The sequence below is a fragment of the Dermacentor albipictus genome, chromosome 1, assembly GCF_038994185.2.
Source record: "Dermacentor albipictus isolate Rhodes 1998 colony chromosome 1, USDA_Dalb.pri_finalv2, whole genome shotgun sequence".
Classification (NCBI taxonomy): Eukaryota; Metazoa; Arthropoda; class Arachnida; order Ixodida; family Ixodidae; genus Dermacentor; species Dermacentor albipictus.
This window is the reverse complement of record NC_091821.1, coordinates 142,763,242-142,785,694: the sequence shown is the minus strand read 5'-3', so window position 1 is coordinate 142,785,694 and position 22,453 is coordinate 142,763,242. Positions and strand designations below refer to the sequence as shown.

Genomic DNA, 22,453 nt, shown 5'->3' with positions numbered 1-22,453 from the left:
CACCTAATGGTGCTCCGCGTTTCGCCGTTTCTGAGTCACGTACCGCGCATGGGCACGCGCGCAAGAACCCGTGCTCACCTCCGCTGGAGATCTCTCTGAAGGCAGTGAAGAGGATGGAGAAGTTCCCGCCCTTGAGGGCGCCGTGCTCGGCGTAGTAGCGCACCTTGACGTGGTTCGACTTGGACTGGGTGGGCTCCGCCATTGTGCCACAGAAGTGGCTCAATGACTCGTGCTGAGGCTCCTCTGCGAGGATGTCCACGAAGTTGGAGCGGCAATTGTTTGGGTCCGCTAGCTTGTACTCGAGGAATGTCAGGTACATCTGCGAAGCAAGAGGGCCGCGTGACACACGCGCTGCAAATGGAATGTGCATAGTGCCTCAACAGCGCTGAAACGCGGCGCCTTTCGGGAGTGTGATGTGGAGAAAAGAAACCGCGGGAAGTGGGGGAAGAGGAATTCTCCACCACATCGGTTCGAAAATATGTTTATCTTTTACGTTACGGCCTCAAGGAGTAACATAGAAGCTAGCTGAGGGCGAGGCTTCGAGATGGGTTGTGACACCTTTATGATGAACTGTACCTCGTGAATTCTCACCGATTATGTGTCACTGCGGACACTATAAAACATGCACGCTCTCCATGACGTTCTGTATTGCGTGCCGGGTACAATATTGACTTTCTCCAGCTCTGGCCGTCATACACTCGCCATGGGCACCGCAATTTACTAGCACATCGGCATGGTGACAACTAAAATAGACAAAGAAGCGCAAATTTGAACAATAGTAGTACTGGCACAAAATTTTGTTTGGTTCTTTCTGTCTACACTGGTTGCATGCGCGAGCAGGGAATCATACAGTGCGCACACATATGTTCTCGTTTCTTTTTTTTTAAATGCGAAGCATTCATTTGACTAGTCGGACTCAGGGTCAGACTCGGGGCCGCCCAGGATCACAGAGTTGGTCGGCAATGAGCGCGCACCCCCCATGCACTCGCTCGCATGCCGCTATTGGCTTGGCGTCTCCTTTCCTTGCTGCACTCGCCGGTACGGTTGTGCGCGCCCCAAATAGGCGGGGCTCGGTTGCGCTATGTTGCGCGTAGGCCTCTACTTGCAGATACACCGATGGGTACTCGGCAGTATCAAGCGGAAGAGGAGCGTAAGAGTGCAAAGGCTCTGCAGAGGCTACAGAGGTATGCTATGCGTACGGAATCGGCGGGCTGACGAAGTACGCGCGTCCGTGGAGCGCGAGAAACAAGAGCAGCGACGCGTGGCCTAAGAGCAGCGGTATGCCAAGCGAACGGCCGCTGAACACACCGCCGAGACCAAGCGGCGCCAATCGTAGGACCGCCACCTGCGGGACGCAGACGCGTGCTTTCAAAATCAGTCTGGCGAAGATAACTTTGGTGTGGCGCGTAGCCTCTAGTGCCAATCGTACGTCGTCAGGGTATCGCGGTCGGTGCATGTGACGGTCCTCGAGCTAGTGTTTCCTCGGGAGGGCATGAGTTCGTTGGGGCTTTGCGCCACTTGCAGGGGAGAATGCTTCGCATTTACTTAGATAATCTTCGAGCATAGTTACTGCCGTACTTTTCTTTAGTTAAACGCGCAAGCAGAGATCTTTCACCTTCATCAGTCTTTTTATTTCTGCGTGATAATATATGACGACGCTCATAGCTCTGCATTAAATCTTTCCAGCTCTTCGCACTTGCAACTTAGCCGATGTGCAAACATGCATGGCAATGATTGCCTTTTTAATATTCTTTTTGGTAGAAACTGTCTAGCATAACTTAAGTAAAGTTTTCAGAAAGAGCTTGTACGCTTTGCGAACGAAGACTATAGGCTTGCCTGTTCAAAGAAAAAAAAAGGGTAAAAAAGAATGAGGAGTCAGAGAGAGAGGGACGGTGACATTCTGCGCACCTCCATCCCCCCGCCCACTGTTTCAAACAGTAGCTAGCACAAAATCGTGAACAAAGGAAGACTTCAAGGCAGCCTGGCAGCAGGGAACACGTTGTTCAGCAGATTTATAAATCAGCCCTCAAAAGAACAGCACAGTTTTATGTAAAGTCAAATGTAAGATATGCATATCATAAAACAGCGACTAACTGTTGTTCTTTCACGAACACATGCCTGATATACAAAAACTGAAATTCACCATTCGCAATACCAAAGTTCTGGGTATGCATGTATTTCACTGCTCGGTCAGTGCCTCACCCGTTTCTTGTGGCATCACCCATTTGTGCGCGTTCGTAGGGTACCAGAGTTGAAGCCCAACCACCTTGTATTTCTGGGTGACGGACGGGCTTGGGCAGGTAGTATACCACAGAAATATATTCCTGATGTTCTTCCAAAGCAACAGGTGGACTACGTGGACATACTTTCAAGCATAGCGGCTACTGGTTCCTGATGTTTCGTGAAAACTCGTGATTCGCTGCTATGAGAGGTCCTCGGCTGCATACTGCTTACTACTATAGTATCAGGACGCACTTTTACCGCTACGTTAGCAGTATTTCTCAATTTTTCACCCAGAACTCCTGGCACGCTCAAGAAAGTAGCACAACAGTATAACACGCCTGCGCACCTTCCAGGATGGCTTCACCCGAATGCTCCATGTGCACTCCAGGGGGAGCTTGTTTTGGCGGGAGTGTTCCAGCTGGGATGGCTTGATGTCTTCCGAGCCAATGACACCGTGGCTGCCTTCGACGTTGAACAGGCACTCTGAAAAGGGGGCAGGGCGAGTGTACGGCGCAGGCGAGGCTCACAGTTGTTGCTCGAGTAATTCAGCAGAGTCGCTTTTAAGGAAACGACGAGTCAAGACCACAAAGCAAAAGGAATGCGTCGGTTTTTATTTCACTTTACAATAGAAATACGCATGTAAATTATAGGCGCATATGTAAGTATTTTTAACTCTACTAACGTACGAGGCTTTGGAGAGAAGCCAGAATGAGCATACTGTAAATAGAGTGGGTGTAAGCATGAACGCGTGGCTCCCGAAATTGTTTAGACTCCTTTTTTCTCAACTCTCATCCCGTAGTGCTTGGAAAAACGGTCCATAATTATCAGAACCATTTACCCTGCCTCTCGGCATTAATCACCTGTAAGGCGACGTGCATTGTTCATCCCTATATTTGGAGTAGGGCTGAAGCTGAAGCGTTGATTACATCACGTTTTCCATGTAATCATATATGTTGTAAAATTTATGTTTCACTAAGAAATAGGTGTGGCCTATTATGTATACAATAGACTGGCACTTGCGCTGCCCGGTTGGTGGAAGAGTAAGAGATGCACTTTTCTGTCATGTTTATTCACAGCAAATGTTCTGCTCTCTTCTATTTTATGTTCTCTCGTTCGCCGTTCTCCCGTTCGCCGTTCTCCCGTCGTTGTACAGATATACCAGCAACGCACTTTGTTGTGAGCCTCACGGGCTTCCGGCGCCGAGGGAATGGAATCTTCGAGGAAGCAAACGTGACGTGGAGTGCTGGGAGGGAGGGGAGGTTCCCTGGCCCGCGCAGGGGGGGGGGGGGGGGGCGTCCGATCGGTGGCCTCCGTTTGAGACCTGGGGGCAGTCACGTAATATCCTCCAAGCGAGCGTCGTCCGCACATAGCCTGTTGATGTCTGGGGCACCTGCGGCCATCCGGGACCTTAGGCACCAAACTTAGCGGCACGCCATCGACACACGCCAGGAACGCCCCAGGGACGCATAAACAACGCAGCCACAACCAAACAGGCCGTCTATGAAGACTCATCTCAATCGGAGGGAGAACGCCGTGCGGCCGCCGTGTATGCGCGGGATCGATTGATTATACCCACCGCCGCCGCGGTTGCTCTTGTTGGCGCGGCGCCCGTGTTACCCGCCATGTGGCATGCTCGCGCGCTTCCATTCAGCGCGTGATGGCGCGCTGCCGGCGAGAGTGCTGGGGTGAACACGCCGAGACCACCTGGGGTTCCGGCTGCAGGCGGCGCGCGCTCGAATCCGATTGACGAGGTCAACCGAGCAGCTCTCGGGGCCCATTAATAAATGGCCAATGTTCGCCGAGCCGCCGCTCTGGGACTCGCCACAAGCGAGCCCTCCCGGCCCCCTCCCTACTGATGATGCAAATAACTACTCGGCGCCTCCTCGATATTTGTTCATGCCTCCCCTCTTTCCACCTTCGTCTCGTCTTTTTCCTTCTCTCTCTTTCTTTTCTGCTCCAATTACGCCATGCGCGTTCCCGCGCACGGGCTTTTCGGTTTCTCCTGCGCTGCAGCTACCGCGTCGTCTTGCCTGAAGCGCGCAAAAGGCAGCGTGGCCGTCTGCGTGCTCGCGGCCATACGACATTTTGCGCGCGACGCCGCGTCTCTTTAAACAGCAACTCCTATGTGCGGCAAGTTTCTCAGCTGATCGTTTTCGTATGTCGAAGCCTCAAGTGGAGCTATATTTGCTAATAAGAATGAACATCGTGCCGAGTCACGATCTAACCCCGTAAATACTCGTAACTATTGGTTCCGAGAGCAGTACCTGCTGGACTGATTGTTTCGCACGAGGAACCACACACGAGGGGTTACCTAGCTTCTTCGTTATCTCGAATGAAGTGCCGGTTTCAAGATGTGTCTATATATGAAGGGGCATTGAAATGTGACTGCCTAAAAATTTGTCATCAAAGAACTACCCCCAATTTCCAAGAAAGAAAGTTAATTAAGAAATTCTGCGTAATTAGTCATTTGAAGTTCGCGTAACGTCACCAGTGTGTGGCCTGCCTCGTCTGGGAACTTTTCTGCAAAAGTGCCACGTTCACTTCGATGGCCTTTTCATAAGAAATCTGTACACACACACAAAAAAAGCCCACCCTTTAGACAGTTCGCAGCTATTGCATATTAATTTGCCTTTCCTTAGCGTATTCAATGTTCCAGCCATCTCCTTACTATAGTCTCTTAATATAGTGTCCCCCGCAGATTAATTTATTTATCCACCACTGTCCTTAAAAGCAAAGGCCTCGGGCAGGTTAACTACATTCACATGTGTAGCTGGATGGATACTGCGAAATTCAAAGACAACATGCTCAACGGTTTCGACGCTATTTCCACACGTTACGCACTAATCGTCTTCATCTGAAAATGTTCGCCTATGACAGCGCGTTCTCAGACGCACTGATCTTGTTTTGAACAGTAGGGCAATGCTCTTTGAGTTACAAAATATTTCTGATTTCCTTGTTTGCATGTTCGATATAGTATCGTAGGTGGATTCGTATCTGCCACGTTACCGTAATACTGGCAGGCTGGTTTCTTGGTTATGATTTTCCGTTGTTAGTAAAGATTTTTTTTTCTATACAGGTACCAAAATAACCTAGCCGTACGTCTGTTCTTGTTTATATTTCTCGGTCGCCTTTCTAAGCATAGTTTGCTCTGGGCCTTCTGCACTTCGAAGGGCACCCACCCCATATCTCCCTACACTGCTCCCCGCAGCCCGATAAGCCACGTCGATGCGCCATCAGGCTCCAGAAAATTTCTGTGCGCCATTTGCGACGCGTGCCAAAGTGCCCCTGTGGCTGATGCTGGCCAACGCTCAACAAAAAAGAGCATCGACAGCGAAACAAAACGGCGCAGGTGTGTAAAGGACTTTTGCTCTTATATAGCGGTCAGGAATACTTATCGAGTGTGTGCGGCATTTCGCTTGCCTTCAGCAGCAGTAAGCGGGCTGTAATTTCCGGCATAGACAGACTGATGAGCTCATCTGAGGCATGTATCCGCACGTGTGCAGTGGTCGCGGTGGAGCTGCTGAGGGCACGGCGCTGAGCGTCGTTCTAGGTGTCGAACGCGCTGGCGTACTAAGTTCCATACAGCCATTTAAGGATCTTATACTTGGAATTTTCAAAAATATAGGTCAATTGTTGGATAGATAGAATGATTAGGACTCAGATATTCAATGACAAATGGGCTCGGCTGTATGGTAACCTAGAAAGCTAAAGTACTGTGACGAGTGGTTCATGACCTCCTGCGCCCACATCATCATCATCATCATCATCACCACCACCACCACCACCACCATCATCATCATCATCATCATCATCATCATCATCATCATCATCATTAGTATTATCATCATCATCTTCTTCTTCTTCTTCTTCTTCTTCTTTTCCTTCTTCTTCTTCTCCTTCTTCTTTATGTCTACTGCAGGACGAAGGCCTCTGCCTGCGATATTCAGTTACCTCTGTCTTGCGCTAGCTGATTCAAACTTTCGCCTGAAAATTTTATAATTTCATCAGCCCACTTAGTTTTCTGCCGTCCTCGACTGGGCTTCCCTTCCATTGGCACCCATTCTGTAACTCTAGTGGTCCACTGTTTATCTACACTATGCATTACATTGCCTACCCAGCTCCATTTTTTTCTCTTAATGTCAAATATAATATCGGATATACCTGTTTGATCTCTCATCCACACCGATCTTTTCCTGTCTCTTAACGTTACGCCTAAGATTTTTTGTTCCATCGCTCTTTGCGCGGTCCTTAACTTGTTCTCGAGCTTCTTTGTTAACCTCCAAGTTTCAGCCCATGTTTTGGTAATGCCTGCCGTATGCGTTCCAACCCATTTTTATTCTTCTGTAAATTTCGTTCTCATGGTCAGGGTCCCCTGTGAGTAATTGATCTAGATAAAAGTACTCCTGTACAGACTCTTCAGGCTGTACATATGAGAAACTTCAAATGTACTATCAGCGTCAAATGAAAGTTGAACAGCGGAGCGCGTGGCCCAAGCATAAGGGAAGATATAGTGCGCGCCGTCCAGTCATCACCATTGACAGGCGCGCACATCCGGTTTGACCGCACTGCGGATCGATCCCCCTCTAGTGAGATAATTTCTGTTCTGGTCTTTACATTTGAAAGGGAGAAAATGAAAAATACAAATGAAGCTAAAATATTGCAGTTTACGGTGAGTCTCGTCGCACAGATGGCCGAAACCACAAGGGCTGTAGGCGCGAACAGCGGTGTGCGTGATGCAGTTTGCACCGTCATCGCAAGGTAGATTCGCCCGCCCAGACGGCGCGGGCCTGGCGCGGTCTGGGCCTGGTGCGGGCGAATCTACCTTGCGATGACGGTGCAAACTGCATCACGCACACCGCTGTTCGCGCCTACAGCCCTTGTGGTTTCGGCCATCTGTGCGACGAGACTCACCGTAAACTGCAATATTTTAGCTTCATTTGTATTTTTCATTTTCTCCCTTTCAAATGTAAAGACCAGAACAGAAATTATCTCACTAGAGGGGGATCGATCCGCAGTGCGGTCAAACCGGATGTGCGCGCCTGTCAATGGTGATGACTGGACGGCGCGCACTATATCTTCCCTTATGCTTGGGCCACGCGCTCCGCTGTTCAACTTTCATTTGACGCTGATAGTACTTCTAACTAAACCAGTATAGTGCACAGACGGCAAATAGCGATTGGAAACACAGTGTGAAGACCGGCTTGGCGTTTCATACAGTATATTGGGGCCGTTTCTTGTCTGCAAATAATAATCGTCATATGTCTGGCTTGCGTTTCCTTTCTGAAAAACTCTGCGCTCGCTACTTTCCTATTGAGAATGCTCTGTCACGCCGATAACGCGCATGTCATTCGTGACCTAGAAGTACCGGGCGAACAGCGTTCAAGAAATGAAATGCGGGCAAGATAGATGACGATTAATGTTGTCGGACAAGATAAGCTCCAAAGGGTGCAAGCTTTTTTTAAGAGTGTACTGCAGGCGTGCAGCGAAGGCACGCAAGATCGATGACGGAACAAGATAAGCCCCTAGAGGGTGCATACCTTTCTTGGAATGCACTCTAAAAAAAGGTTGCATCCTTTGGGACTTGTCCCACAACGATAATCGTCATCTGTCTTGCCGGCATTTCCTTTCTTGCGCTGCGAGACCGGTACTTCAAGGTCACGAAAGGCATGCGCGTTATCATCATGACTTTGCATTTTCGACAGGAAAGTAGCGAACTCAGATTTTTCAAGAAAGGAAACGCAAGCAAGGCAGACCACGATTATTAGACAGTTTTGGTACTGCAAGTGCGCATCTGCAGAACGCAACACGAACGGTACGTGATGCGTACGCGGCCGCCGCGTACGCACGCATCCGGTTCTTGCGCGCGTACGTGGGGAGCCTGGCGTGTTGCTCTCGTGGTTCTCGTTTGTTCTGGAGAGCGCGAGACGAAAGAGTTTCTCAAAATGGTGGCGTCAAAGACGACCAGCGGAAGGCTGTACTTTTCAATGGCCCGCAATTTGGCTTTGCTGCGTGAAGTGAACGCCCAGAACCCATTCCAGGATCCTGCACGGTGGGAATCCATAGCAAAAAGTATGAACTTTGTTTTTGAGGAAGTGTTCAGTGTGGGCAGTTTGCGCGAAAGGCTCGATCTCCTGTTGACGAAGTTCGTCGCAAATGACTTTGCCAGCCACAGAAAGTGAGTACTAAGTTTTTATTTTTCTCAATATTATTCGTGCGTTGCATCCGCATTAAATGTAGCGTCTTTTAAAGGCCTAAATATAGTCCGGCGTAGCGTGAACGCGCTCGCGCGTTAAGTCACGTTGGCGAGAAACACAGCGTCTATAGCTCGGCGGATGGTTCGATGCACTGGCGGAGGCGGCCAACGCGCTCTGACGCGCCCGGCGTCTAGCGACGCTCGCCCTGACGTGATACGAGCTGCGTACTGAATCTGGCGCAGTACTGAAACTGTCTGTTGTTGTGGGACAAGATAAGCCCCAAAGGGTGCAAACTTTTTGTAAATATGTGTGGCGGCTACAGACACCTAAGAGCGCGTACTACGTGTACTTCACTCTGTGAAATCCCTAAATACTCTTAAGTCACAGCTTTGAAGAGAACAGGGATGCATTTGCGAGATAGGCAGGCAAGAGAAGTGCGAAGCTACGTATATGACATATCTAAAGATGACTAAAGTAGCGATTACGAATCCGATTTCGATATTAGCTTTCAACAGGACAACAACAACTTTGAGTAAGAGTGAAGGAAAAAGAACGTTCTTTACCTTCGGGTGGTGGCTCATGGGTCTCTGAAAGAGAAGAAAGAATTATCGGTCAAAATTGTACAAGTTTAGTTATTCCAAAATCTTCGTAGATTTTCATCTTTTACTTTGCGTTTCTCATTTTCAATTAAGCATTTTCTTTAGATACCTACTGCCGCCCGATTCTTGGCCTATCCTCCTTAGTCGGTCGGAGCCATGACAGAGGATCATCATCATCATCATCATCATCATCATCATCATCATCATCATCATCATCATCATCATCATCATCGTGTGCATTGCAACGAAGATGGCATGCTAGCGTGAATGATGTACAGTGTTACGTAATATTACGTTTAGTTATTCAAGCGACACTACTACATTAATAATGACAGGGCACCGTATCGCCAACATATCCAACATGTGCAAAATCGTAGCTCGGCCATATTGTTCTAACATCGTACATTTGAATTTCCGAAAGATAGCATTTATGTTTACTATGGGATAATATAAAACTTACGAAAATTAGGTATAGGTATACGAAGTCTGTTGAAAAAGTTCACGCAGTGAGTCAGCAAAAAAGTAGGAGAAGGAGAGTGCGTAGCGGCGGTGCTCTGTCGCTTCTCCCCTTGAAAGGACTCGGTTGACCTCTAATACGAGAAGGACTGCTGTATGACAAGGCAGAATTTTGTGCGTGCTCGTTATGCGCAACCCACTTTTTATTCTTGGTCGAAATGGAGATTGACGAGCAGGGCCATCAGGACGCTGCAAGATCAGAACGCCGCTCCATCTTCGTGACATTCGACCAGGCCCGGCGATCCGCAATAGCCAGTGGGGCCGTGGAAGAGGGGCTCCACCCGCAGTAACCAAGCACAATGTTTGCTTCAATTAAGTTGTTTATCTCAGGGATGTGACGACAGTTCAAACAGAAACGACATCGCTGCTAAAGCGCTTAGCAGGGAGGGTATTCTGAAAGATGCCACCTAGTGGACTGTCCATTTCGGCTGCTGCTGATTGGACGCAGCTGTACGACAGAGGAGGAGAGGAGCGGCCCTAGCCAATCAGCGGCAACCGAAATGGACAGTCCATTGGTGGGCTCTTACAAAATTCCCCCCCCCCCCCCCCCACTAGAGGACTTCCAATGGGGCTTCTGGCAATGGAACAAGAGTTCGAAACAGTGCATTGTGTATAATGGGGAGTATTTTGAAGATCACCACATTGATGCATCTGAAAGTTTGTGAAATATTTTTTTTTGTAACGTACTACATAAGCTTTCGGGGCAGACCTCGTACAAGATGAGTGTATTAAGTTCTCGGTACGGGGATCCGTGTAATCGCGTTATGGGAACGTATCCCTCACTAAGTCATTCTCGGTACAGCCCATTTCTCGCGGCTCAACATGCCCCTTACGCAGGTGGTTTTGCGATTGTGCTTTTAGGGAAATGATCTTATGAGTGGAAGCTTCGGTAACATGTTGGGAGAGTGTGGTATCTGCATAGTGGCTGTGAAAGAAAACGAAAACAATCAGAGGTATACGTCAGACGAAATTTAGCTGCACATATCCGGTTCAGGGAGCACGTGATTTTGAAAGGCGGCGATGTGAGACGGTCATTCCGCGATGCGCGTCCGCCAGTGGCATAGCCAGAAACTTTTTTCAGGCGATGGCGGCGTGGTGCAGTTTTGTGCTTTGCTCAGAAGAGTGGGGAGAGGATAGCCTATCTATTTGCGCAGGGTCGACAATATTCAGTGGCTGGCACGTGCGCGCCACTGCAGCTTTGCTCCTATAGTCCGCCGTTATGAAGCTGATGTCCCCACGCACCGTACAGGGTTTCACTTCTTCCAGCGGAGAGATTTCCCCCGCGTTCGCGAGTAAATAGCGCGCAGTACAATACGCGCACGAGGATAATCAGCTCCCTGCTTGGTCAATTAATCAGCGCAACGATGTTGACAGCGCAGCCGTGTCAACTTACTATGTCCTCGAAGATATCGCACGTACTGCTGTAATGCATTCTCTAAAATAAAATAAAATCTGGGATTTTACGTGCCACATTCACGCTCTCATCATGAGGGACGACGTAGTGGAGGACTCGGGGTTAATTTTAATAATAATATATGGGGTTTTACGTGCCAAAACCACTATCTGATTATGAGACACGCCGTAGTGGAGGGCTCCGGAAATTTCGACCACCTGGGGTTCTTTAACGTGCACCTAAATCTAAGTACACGGGTGTTTTCGCATTTCGCCCCCATCGAAATGCGGCCGCCGTGGCCGGGATTCGATCCCGCGACCTCGTGCTCAGCAGCCCAACACCATAGCCACTGAGCAACCACGGCGGGTAGGGGGTTAATTTTGACCACCTGGGATCCTTCAACGTGCAAACAATACATGGCACACGAGCGCTTTTGCATTTCGCACCGCATGGAAATGCGACCGCCGCAGCTGACGGGGAACCCGCGACCTCGTGCTTAACAGCGCAACGACATATCCACTAAGCAACCACGGCGGTTGTAATGCATTACCCCCCTCCACCCCCTCCCCAACCGCCCCCCCCCCTTTTATAGGCATGGGTCCATGGCCTAATCATTAGAGCATCGGGTTTCTGTGCTGTGGGAAGGAGATTCGATATCAATTACTCAAATCCTTGCAGCGGGGAACGGAAACTCTCACTGTAAAGGTCGATCATGCTTTCGTATACGGCTCCGTCAAACCACTGCAATCTAAACTATTCACATGGTGACGCCATGGCGCCCTCATACGACCGTTGGCTAGATGACCGAAAATGTCACGAGAAATATTAACTTTATCAACGGCGACAATAGTGCATGCAAGGGTAACAACGTTCCATGATACTTCAAGTATTAAAAATTACGAAATGCCACTGCGTTAATAGTGTCTACACAAAAATACAGTTTTGTGCATCCGATATTCGGCGGCCCTCGTCTTCTCGAGTTGTACCGCAGCCTCCGTAGCGCAAGATCGTGGCGTTGCTCAAGTTTCACTGACCGCTACCGCAGTGCGCGTCTGCGCGTTAAAGTGCGTCGTTCGCTTTGTGTGTAAAATTTGTGCACACACAGGCTCAATCGAACGCAAGCAGACGTGCAGCGCGAACGTGGCGTTTGTGGTTTTCACAGCTGTGCAATTTGCGGCAGATGCGCTTCACTACCATTTTGCTGAAAATAAAGTTGAAACAGCGATATCGGCGTGCGTTTTTTGGCTGCAAAGGCGGTGATTGTGGTAAAAATGCACTGCACCGGTTACCACAAGACGAGCACCTGCGGCAAAGGCTTGTTGGCAGCCTCTGAGTTTAGTTTAGCATGTCGTAGGCCCAAAACTTGAAGTAGCGGCACCTACATAAATTTATAAAACCAAATTTACGCTGTGCGCCGCTCAGTGGTTGGAACGTCGCGGCTGCCGTCGCCTGGGCAGTGCAAGCCGTCGAAGGAGGAGCGGAAGCACGACGGAGGGGATGAAAGGCTTTATTTGAATGCCGCCATATCCGCTTCTACTGAAGGGATTGCAATACTTTCTGCTGCAAAATATTACCGAAAGTTATGTTACTTCATGTGAAATGCTTTGAACGACGTGGATAGAAAGTGTTGCAGGGCCTCCTTAATGTCACGTGAACGGCCAGAAACTGACATACGACGTTAAAGTTGGCGAAGGAGCCAAGGAAAGCTATCGCTTTAATAAATTTCTCTACCACCTGCTGCGCATTCTCACCGTGCGTAGCATAGAGCTGCGACAGTTGTCTCTATATTTTGCACGGAGGCATTTCGAGATGCGCGTTTCGAGTGGCGCAAGCCAGCCGCGAACAAATGACTTTTTGATCAGGCCACGCTTTTTCCGTTCACTTCTGGTTTCCGAGTGCGCCCGTTTTAGCGGAGACATGGCCTGGCCCCTTCTGCGCTCATAAAAAACAATAAAGTAGCAGCGAGAGATGCCAGTGTATGTACACGATGTCTGCGCGTGCAATCTTCGGGGCATCCAATCCGAGCTCGGATGTATACACTCGGACCGTCACCTCGATTGGTATGATCTAACGCCCGCTTGGTCTTTCTCACTCGTTCCGGACATCGATCCTGACGCGCCCTCTTCTTGGACAGTGCTCGCGATCGATCTCGAGCACGGTTGAATGCGTCAGACCGCGCACCTCATGGCTTGGGGCCCACGTCTTCGGCTCCGTTTATTTTGACGACAGGCTGCGGCTTTGTTGAACGTAACACAATTTCTCACTGCAGCTTATTGCCGACCATAGGTCGAAATAAAAATCACACTGAAATGCTTCGTATTTGTGGTGCCATCACCTTCTCAAGCACCTCGCGCTTCGCTACTGTTTATATAGCGCCGCAGAGTTTGGCCAAGCGCTAAGAAATAATTTCGCGGAAAGCGTTAAATTCCAGTACTTGGGAGACAGGAACCAAAACAAAGCCCTCCGCTTCCTAATCAGGTCGCGTATTTCTTCAGTTTTTATTTATGGCCATGCGAGTAACACTCAGCAAAATTTCTTTGATTGAGCCAAATCCGTTCAGCGACCGCGTCCCTTTTTTTCTTCATTTGCCCGCAGTTATACCACATTACGCTTCGTCCAACAGAAAGATATTGCATGTTGCGTTTCCTTTTTCTTTTTGAAAGCAGTGACATTGCATGTCTTTTTTAAGGCGAAAGCCTTTATAGGATCCTGGTGCAGTTTGTGTAAGCAGACCTGACCGCCTGAGTGTCCGCCGAAGCGTCATCACGCCATACGAAGACAGATTAAAGGCAGATTAAATAATGAAAAATGATTGATAGTGACAGTTAGTGAATGATAACGTTATAATAGAGATTGGTAGAGGTTAATAATGACTAGTAATGGCTAATAATGACTACTCTAATGACTTGTAATGACTACTAATGACTCCGAAGGGACCAATATGTCTAACGACGGCTTGTAATGTCCACAATTGATTAGAAATGACTAGAAATGTCTAGTAATGAGTAGTAATCACTAAAAGGACTACTAATGACTTGTAATGACTACTAATGATTACGAAATGACCATCATGTCTAACGACGGCTTGTAATGACTGCGATTGATTATAACTGACTAAAATGCTTACTAGTTAGCAGAAATGATTAATAATGACTGAAATGACTTGTAATGACTAGTAATGACTACGAAATGACCAATATGTCTAAGACGAATTGTATCGATTACAGTTGATTAAAAATGGCTAAGATGATTAGTAATGATCAGTAATGACTAATGATGACTGAAATGACTTGTAATGACCACTGATGACTAGGATATGACCAACATGTCTAACAACGGCTAGTAATGACCACAATTGATTACATATGAATAAAAATGCTTAGCAGTGAGCAGTAATGACTAAAAGAAGAGAAAGAGAAGAGGCAAAGAGAAAGGGGCGAATGATAAGAGGAGGAAGAGTAGGCTTTCGTCGTTCACCTCTTAAGAGAGATCGTAAGAGATCCTGTAATTTTTTTTCTCGTCTGTGAATATTTTTTTCGTGTGTTTTGTTTTTCACCTTTGCAATGTACTATACACGCCGTGCCTTGGTGTACTACTCCTACTTATTTGATTGTGGTCGTCTGTATTACATGTATACTTTTCCAGGCATTAATGAATAACCTGCACCAGTACCTGGCGCAAACGCCGTCTTATACTGTATAACCATGTCAGTAAACGCGCAAAACTGAAGTTGTTCTGCACGTGCGAGCATAGGAACAGTTTTCGTGGGCTTTGCTGCCCACGAAAGACTAACTGCATTTCTTGAATAAGAGCTTCATTGCTCGATACGCACCGTGAAGGCGCTTCTGGTTTTGCCATGTCAAAACCTACTTCAGGAGACTGCAATTATGTAGCGCTATGTGCGCGGATTTGCATTCGGCTGATCTGCGTGTGCTCGGTATGTTTTTGTCACCTCAAATTTCGCTATTCATCTAGAGTAGCGTGCCAGGTCTGTGGCCCTTCAGTAATTTCTAGTTTTTTATTTAATATACGCGCCACTTTTTTATTTCTTGAGCAATATAACTGTGGCGAAACGTATGAAAGGTCAGCGTGAGGGGGAGAAAAGAAAAAAAAAACGAAAAAAAAAACCGAATCTAGATTGCGATCAGAACGCTGGTGCCAGTAAGCGCTAAACATACTCATAATACATATCTGTTGTCGTTGCCTCGTGCGCATTTGTCGTGGCCCAAGTATCATCCAGGATGTCTAATCGAGTGTTGACGAGGCAGTTTCGTTTCTCATCATGCGCGGCCTGTTCGTAATCCGTGGTTGAGCTTGCTCGTGGAAGTTCTCGCGAGGATGTAGCGGGAGTGGCGACACGGTATGTGAAACTGAGTATGTCTAACAACGAGCAGCGAATAAATTCTCGAAGGCGGCGACAGAGTCGTTAAAGAGCTTCGGTTCTTTGGCCACCGCACACGAACGCGACACGAGGCGAGTTATTGTGTTTTCAGCCTGTGTGCTAACTTATATAGCGACGTGACTTATACAACGTGTTAACTTATTATAGCTCTCACCTGCGCCTTCCACGGAAGACAAGTGACAACTGCGCGCGCGGAGTGGCTTAGCCAACGCTAGAAATAATAAACACTGACGAATAACGTAACCGGCGCGAACACAAAATAGCGGTGGTCCGAAACTCGTTCGAGCGGACGCGAGCTGAGCCCACGCGGCGCGTCCTCAAATTCGTTATCCTACTTTTCGCCGTTTCACAAGACGACTGTTCGCTTTTCCACTCGTGTGTCAACGCTTTGTTCTGGCCAGCCACCCCATCACCTTTCTTTTCCTCCCGCTCCAGCTGCTGCGGCCTCTCCAACTGCGTTTAGCCGGCCGCCCACGTCTGCTCCTTCTCGGTCGACACCGTCAGCCAGCCTCGTTTACGACCTGTCCGTTAGCCAACGTTGATATATACTTGAGTCACGCCTTGTTTGCCTCGCGCACCGTGTCTGTAGGTTTCCCTGCTTGACCCGATACAATTTGCTACGTTCGCGTCGACGTCTTGGCAGTGCGCGCGTAGAGTTTAGGTCCACGTTTTCTCACTGCTGAGTTCATAACTGCCGAGCCGAGCTATAGGTCTCGAAATCCGCGACGGAGCCGGTAATAAATCGGCGGTGAGGGTCGCGCCGAGTGCGGTCCATTCATCATGCACGGAGGGAGCCACGCCTCGGCGTTCCCCACAATATATTCGGCGCTTGACGAGCGACCAGCGCGGCGGCGCTGACAATGGGTGGCGTGCACGTCGATTGACGCCGCATCAATTCGCCTCCTGTGTAAGACGATCGCTCTTATAAACTTAACGGCTGTCAGACACACTCGCGAAATGAGAGTCGCCGGCCGTGCGAATGTTGGCGCGGAATATACCATGCCGGCGTTTTTTGCTGTTCCCGCGTATTGACTCGGAGGCTGCCAGCTAGCGTCGACTGCTTTGATTTCGGTTACCTCGATGTTGATGTCATTGTTTTCATCTCCAGGAGGGAGTTCTACTTACAAGTGGAATGTTGGGCTGAGGAAGCGGAAGCACGGAAAAATCAGTGGAATCTCGACTGCAGCGATTCATCTGCAGGGCACTGTATATACTTTAGCAAAGTGTACATATCGGAAGCTCTTACTCACGCATTTCAAAATTGCGCTATCACTTTGGAATGTAGATGCTAGGTTGTCTCTACAACAAAGATAGTACGCGTGTACTCGGTGTTTCGGTGATAAGTTATTCCTAAACACGAAGGTAGAGAGGTCCGTGTGCCTATGACTTCTTATCTCATGTGTTTATTATCAGTGGATTTCGTAGCGACAGAGAGAGAGGGCGATATATATATATATATATATATGTTGATACAAACACACAAACGTACACACACGCACACACGTGCAATGGGTACCGGCCTTGTGATACACCTACTTGAAGGTGCGCGGGCTTCGATTTGTGATCATATGCTTGAGGCTCAGAAAGCTTATACATGCATAGCTGGACGGCAGACCCTCGGTCCGGTCTGTCTTTCTTTTTCGACGAAAATTTGAAACAAGAGCGTCCGCCTACCAAGATGACGTCCTGTCACGTGATGCACAGGCTCAGAGGTAATATAGCAGTTGTTGCCCTGTACCGTGCAGAACGCTAGCAGTAATAATAGGATAACAAAGGCCAACAAGAAGAAATAAAGAAGTCTGTAATTTTTAGGAAAGTGTCTCAAGGTCTCCTTGCGGTAAATCTGCCGCCAAGTTCAATTATTTTAGTGGTATTGCGGAAAATAGATTGTTTTAACAATGACAAAGCTGGGTCACAATACACACACACACACACACACACACACACACACACACACACACACACACACACATATATATATATATATATATATATATATATATATATATATATATATATATATATATATATATATATATATATATATATGATCTTATGTCAAAAAGAAGGGACATGCAGTGATTACAGTATTAGATCATTATGTCATCTGCAAGCACTCGGTGCACTGGGCGCTATTTTTATTTTCATTTTGTCTTTCAACATCGAAAATTCAGGCTCCATTAGCTGCCAATGACTTTCAATACCCGAAGACTTTATTGAACAATGGTTCTTTAAAATAACGAAAACCGATTCAAGGCTTCATTTTATTATTGCCCTTAACACAAACGGTGAGGCCATTCTCTCAAAGGAATATTATCCATTATCTGTGCGTAACTTTTTCGAAGCATCTCACAAAGGAACCCGAGCCTCAAGGTCCGGGTTTCAAGTTTTAGTTCAGCTCTTCGTTATCCTAAAGATTACGTTCAATTTTTCTTTTGTAAGAGCACTGGCGCCTGCACTGAGACATTATACTGAAAGGTCACTGTGAAAGATTGTAGAATGCAGTGCAAGAGTTATGTGCAACAGGGGAAATGCAGCTACCAGTCAAGCGCGTTAACGCACACTTGACTCGTAGTGACATACCAAGATTGTACTCAAAGAATGAAAGATGACAAAAACAAGTTAAAACACACACACACAGCAGGAACGGCAGAATTTTGATTTGTTATTGTTTTGAAGGTGCCAATTGTTATGTAACAACCTGGCACATGCAAAGGGATGCGTTTTACTTGTTTTTGATTTCGACTGCTTATGAAAAACGCAATATACTTTTGGGATGCAGTATACATTTCTACTATTTTAGCACCACTGCCAAATTCAATGCGTGCTTTAAGTGTGGTCAGATCCCGGCTTGTGAGGTTGTGGTACTCATTAAGAAATTACTGGCTCTTGCGAGCTCCTGTGCACTACCAATAAATGCTGATAAGTAAGTAAAAAGTAAAATGACCTAAACAAATCATATAGCGCTCACTAGGTGCTTTCACATGTTTGGACGAGCCAGGTAATTTCCAAAGAACTTATAAGAAAAACCAGTTGTGTAGTTGACTCCAAAAGGATGCTTTCGTGAAAAAGTGCTTATGCGTGCGCTATACAATTTGCCTCACTGAAAAAGTCGAAGCGTGAGACGTCTTAAACCTGCTTCGCAGCGGTTGAACATGACCTCAATCTCGTATGACTTAGTTTAAAGTTAAGCAACCGTTAGTTCCCTAGTCTACCCGCAGTGGCGGCGTAGTGGCTATGATGTTGCGTTGCTAAGCCCAGGCGCGGAATGAAATCTCGGCCGTGGCGGCGGCCGCATTTCGATGGGGGCGAAAGGCAAAAACGCTCGTGGTACGGTGCTGTCGGTCTTCATACCGTGCATTAGGTGCACGGTAAAAAAAAACCACAAGTGGTCAAAATTAATCCGGAGGCCACCACTACGGCGTGCCTCGTAATCATATCGTGCTTATGGCAAGTAAAACCCGAGAATTTATGTTTTAGATCCATATTTTTTTTAATACATATATGATATCCGCCTTCATTTTTTTTGTTTCTTTGTGGGTCACGTAACTTCTAGCTTATGCAGTGGAATTGGCTGCGTAGTGCCTGGTATTCTGGCATGATGGTATAGTGTAGTACAATAGTTTATAGTACAGCGTGGTAGATTTCCAATACCATAGTATAGTTGCCTTGCAGGCATCCGCATGCGTATTTCTTTTATGTTCAAATTAGCTTGCCCACGTTGTTCTAGAGTTGTAAGCCGTTTACAGTGCTTTGTGGTTTCAATATTTGACGCGAAGTCACTTTTGTCTTTCTTGAGGGCGACTGGCCTGCGTGTATGCCTAGGAGTTGGTGAGGTCCTCCGCGCGCGTGCATGAACCCGCCGCGTACGTGACCCCCCCCCCCCCCCCTTCCTTCCTCTAAGCTCCATCTCCTCTTTCTATTCCCCCTTTCCTGTACTTTAGTATAGAGATGCCAACCAGACGCATTTCTGGTTAACATCCCTGCCTTCTCTCTTTTTCTCCTCCATGAAGGACACCAAGAGTGAGCATGCTATTGCACTCTTAGACCCGTAGATGAAGTCGCAGCACCAAGCTCAGACGGCGCTCGACTAAATGTCAAATGTCACGAGACGGCTGCATGGTGACAGAAAGATAGACTGACTACTTGCTGCTACGTATAAATCAAACGAATTCTAGAGAAACTTGAAAGAGAAGTTTGTCACTCACCTAAAACCTAGCAGAATACTATAAAGGAAGAAGGCAAATGACCTAGACTTCTTTGAAGAAGAAAACGTTGTACAGGGGGGAAAAAAAAACTGTTCCGTTGTATGACCGATGTGAAATCTACTTCATACAATTAAATTTCCTGAAGATTTTTTACTCTCGATCCTTTCTTTCTTATCTTTTTTTTTGGGGGGGGGGGGTGAAAAGCTTTTATTTCGCGAGCAACTTGATCCAGCGAATAGCTCACAGGTGTAACTCGATTCTAGTTTTACTATACTGTCAGATTGTTTCGAAACATTACGTAGCGTCGAAAGCGCTGAATATCGCACACTCACGAATAGAACGTCTTTTTAATTAGGGGTTTTCGGGCATCCAGAATTTCGTATAAATATAGCATTTGTTACAGTGGTATTTAATTCAATAATTTCATTTTTGAAGATTTCAAACATTCTTCTGTGAGCTGAACGAAAAAAAGAAACGGTTGTTACGCCTATCGGGCGAACATAAAAACGCTACAAGGCCGCCCCAAATGTGCGTTGTGTTAATCCACCTCTACAAAAAAAAAAAAAAAAAAAACGGAGACAGAAAGGCACCGGTTATGGAGGTAGCAAGGGGAGCAGCGTTTGCCTCCCATAATATGTTGCAGTTTTAGTTGACCAAAGACGTTTTCTTCCTTGCCTGCCAAACAGATGCATTACATCAGTTTAGTTAAAACATTCTTTAGTGAAATTCACTCAGTTTGCACTTATAAGTATCATAACCTTTCGTTCCTGAAGAAAATATTTGATATCAGATTCGATATCAAAGAGAAAAAATTCCTAAAATAGCAAAAAAAAGATATAAAAGTAAGCGCTCTACTATAGCGCACCATGTACGTCTGAAGTAAACCTCGCCACAAGAGATGGTTATGTGTATTCTTGGCAACACATGCATCCGTCTATTCAGACAGTAATTTCCCCTTCTTTGATCCGCGTGTGAAGTAAATTGCCCGTTTTATTATTCACAGTTAGTAATAAAACTCTTAGTAATGACTTTTGTAAGCAAATCTCAATGAGAAATTCGAGAAATTTTTAGAGCGATATATTTATACGCTTGTACTGAATTTGCGCCCGTGTTCGTGGTAACTGTACAACGAGCAAAACAAGGGTTTACGCCTCGCGTTATAGAAAAAAAAAGAAAGAAAAGAAAGGAGAAAAAACATTTCATTTACGTTGAAGTAACACAAAAGAATATAATCAGCATAACCAGAGTCTGATTTGCCAATATTGTTCCTCTGCAAACCACGTGAGCTCATGAATTGGTGCAGACGATGAACGGCGTGCGCAATCACACAGCGCTGTGAGACCACAAAGGCACAAATGAGTGCAGCGCTTTTACGCAGTCGGCGCAAGCATTTCTCAAGCGGGCACAGTGGTGGATCCAAGAGAGGTCTTCAAGCGGCCGCTAGTGAGTGTGTCGCAATTATGGGTCAGCAGGAGACTGGTAGCACAGTTGGAATTGAAATTACGGAGAAGCGTGCTTTAGCAAACGTATTGGCGCGACGGATGAAAATTGCGCGTCCGTGCTGTCGCATTTGGCTTGCGGCTCCGCTCGTGCCGGTCTTAAGTCGATTTATTGTCGGATATTGGCTCCAGAGAAGACGTGTCCTCTTATGTAACAGTGTCGGTGGTCGTTCATGCACGTGCGTGCGTGCGTGCGTCTAGCAAAATGTTTTCTTTAACAGTCAAAGGTTTGCGATGTCTCACATAGCTATTCGTTGGGAGGCCAGTGCACTGGCCAACCTGTATAGGCATGCTGCTCGAAGACACGGTCAAAGAAGGCAATGGTTTCTTATGATTCAGGACTGCCATCTAGGCTGACTGCCAGGGAACAGGGAACACAACTGAGGACTTACTTTTTTCCGCCTGTCTACTTGAAATTTAGAGTAGTTGACGACCTGCTCCCACTTCCCTCGTCTAGGAGCGAGTCTCGCGAGAAAAAACAGAACACCGGGCGCCGCGCCAAGCCCTCTACTCACTGGGCGCCGGCTTGAAGGTGTATACTGCCTTGAAGCCCGTGTACTCGATGCTGGCGTCCGAGGAGAACTTGAGCCACAGGTGGCGCCCCTCGGACTGCACGGGCTTGGGGAAGGTTTCGCCGCAGAGCCGCGCCTCGAGCGGCGAGTAGGCGTACGCGCCGTTTCGGATCTCCAGGTAGTCGAACTCGCACGTGGGCGACTCTTCCAGGTGGAAGCGGTCGCGGAAGTCCAGGCGCACCATGTGGTTGTAGGGGGCGCGAATGACGCGCGTGCACTCGGTGTTGTTCGGATAGTGGTTGGTGCCGTTGTACAGCGGCGAGTACAGCTCCTGGCGCACCTTGTCGCCCTCGGTGAAGTTGTGGCAGATGCGCGCGCGCTCCGCCTCGTCCAGCTCGCCCCACTTGAAGCTCTTGATCTCCTTGCCTGCACGAGACCAGACAACCACCATGGTATAAGACAACGGTTCACGCTACCGACCGATGAGGAGACTAATCAAAGTGTAACATGCCTGCCTTCCCTCAGCTTCGAGTCCCCGCAAGGAGGCGCGCTCGTGCTAGTCGTGCCTTGCCTAATGCTCTTCGCGCGAATACTGTTACTTATGACCACTGTGTACACTTGTAAGTCGTAAAAATACCTGCGGTAAGAAGTAACAGCGCAGAAGATTCGGAACAAAAACACAAAGTCACAAGCTCTTTATGGCCCGTATTTTCGAAAAATTCCGGCAGACCCCATCCAACAATGAACGCCGACGCAAATGCGATTGGCATTGAAGCAACGCAGCGACACACCGTATTGCTAACGCCGAAACTCGTCATTTATAAGAGAGAGAGAGAGAGGGGGGAGAGAGAGAGAGGGGGATATGAGGAAGCCAGGGACGTTAACCAGTCAAGAGTCTGGTCGGCTT

General features: G+C 47.5%; 1 protein-coding gene and 1 long non-coding RNA gene across 3 annotated transcripts in view; one reads left to right on the top strand and one right to left on the bottom strand.

Moving 5' to 3' along the window:
- Positions 1-22,453, bottom strand: part of LOC135900058 (neuropilin and tolloid-like protein 2) — a 465,151-nt gene that overhangs the window by 26,020 nt on the left and 416,678 nt on the right. For both annotated transcript variants that reach the window (XM_065429491.2, XM_065429492.1), the window contains 4 exons: positions 21,550-21,972; positions 8,981-9,004; positions 2,570-2,706; positions 79-319 (listed from right to left, as the gene is read on the bottom strand). In XM_065429491.2, the coding sequence (XP_065285563.1) occupies positions 79-319; positions 2,570-2,706; positions 8,981-9,004; positions 21,550-21,972 (825 nt within the window). The remainder of the gene's footprint in view (positions 1-78; positions 320-2,569; positions 2,707-8,980; positions 9,005-21,549; positions 21,973-22,453) is intronic.
- The window catches only part of LOC139050412 (uncharacterized), a 234,170-nt gene continuing 219,884 nt past the window's right edge, over positions 8,168-22,453 (top strand). The window contains exon 1 of the long non-coding RNA XR_011508864.1: positions 8,168-8,398. This is a non-coding gene — a long non-coding RNA (uncharacterized lncRNA). The remainder of the gene's footprint in view (positions 8,399-22,453) is intronic.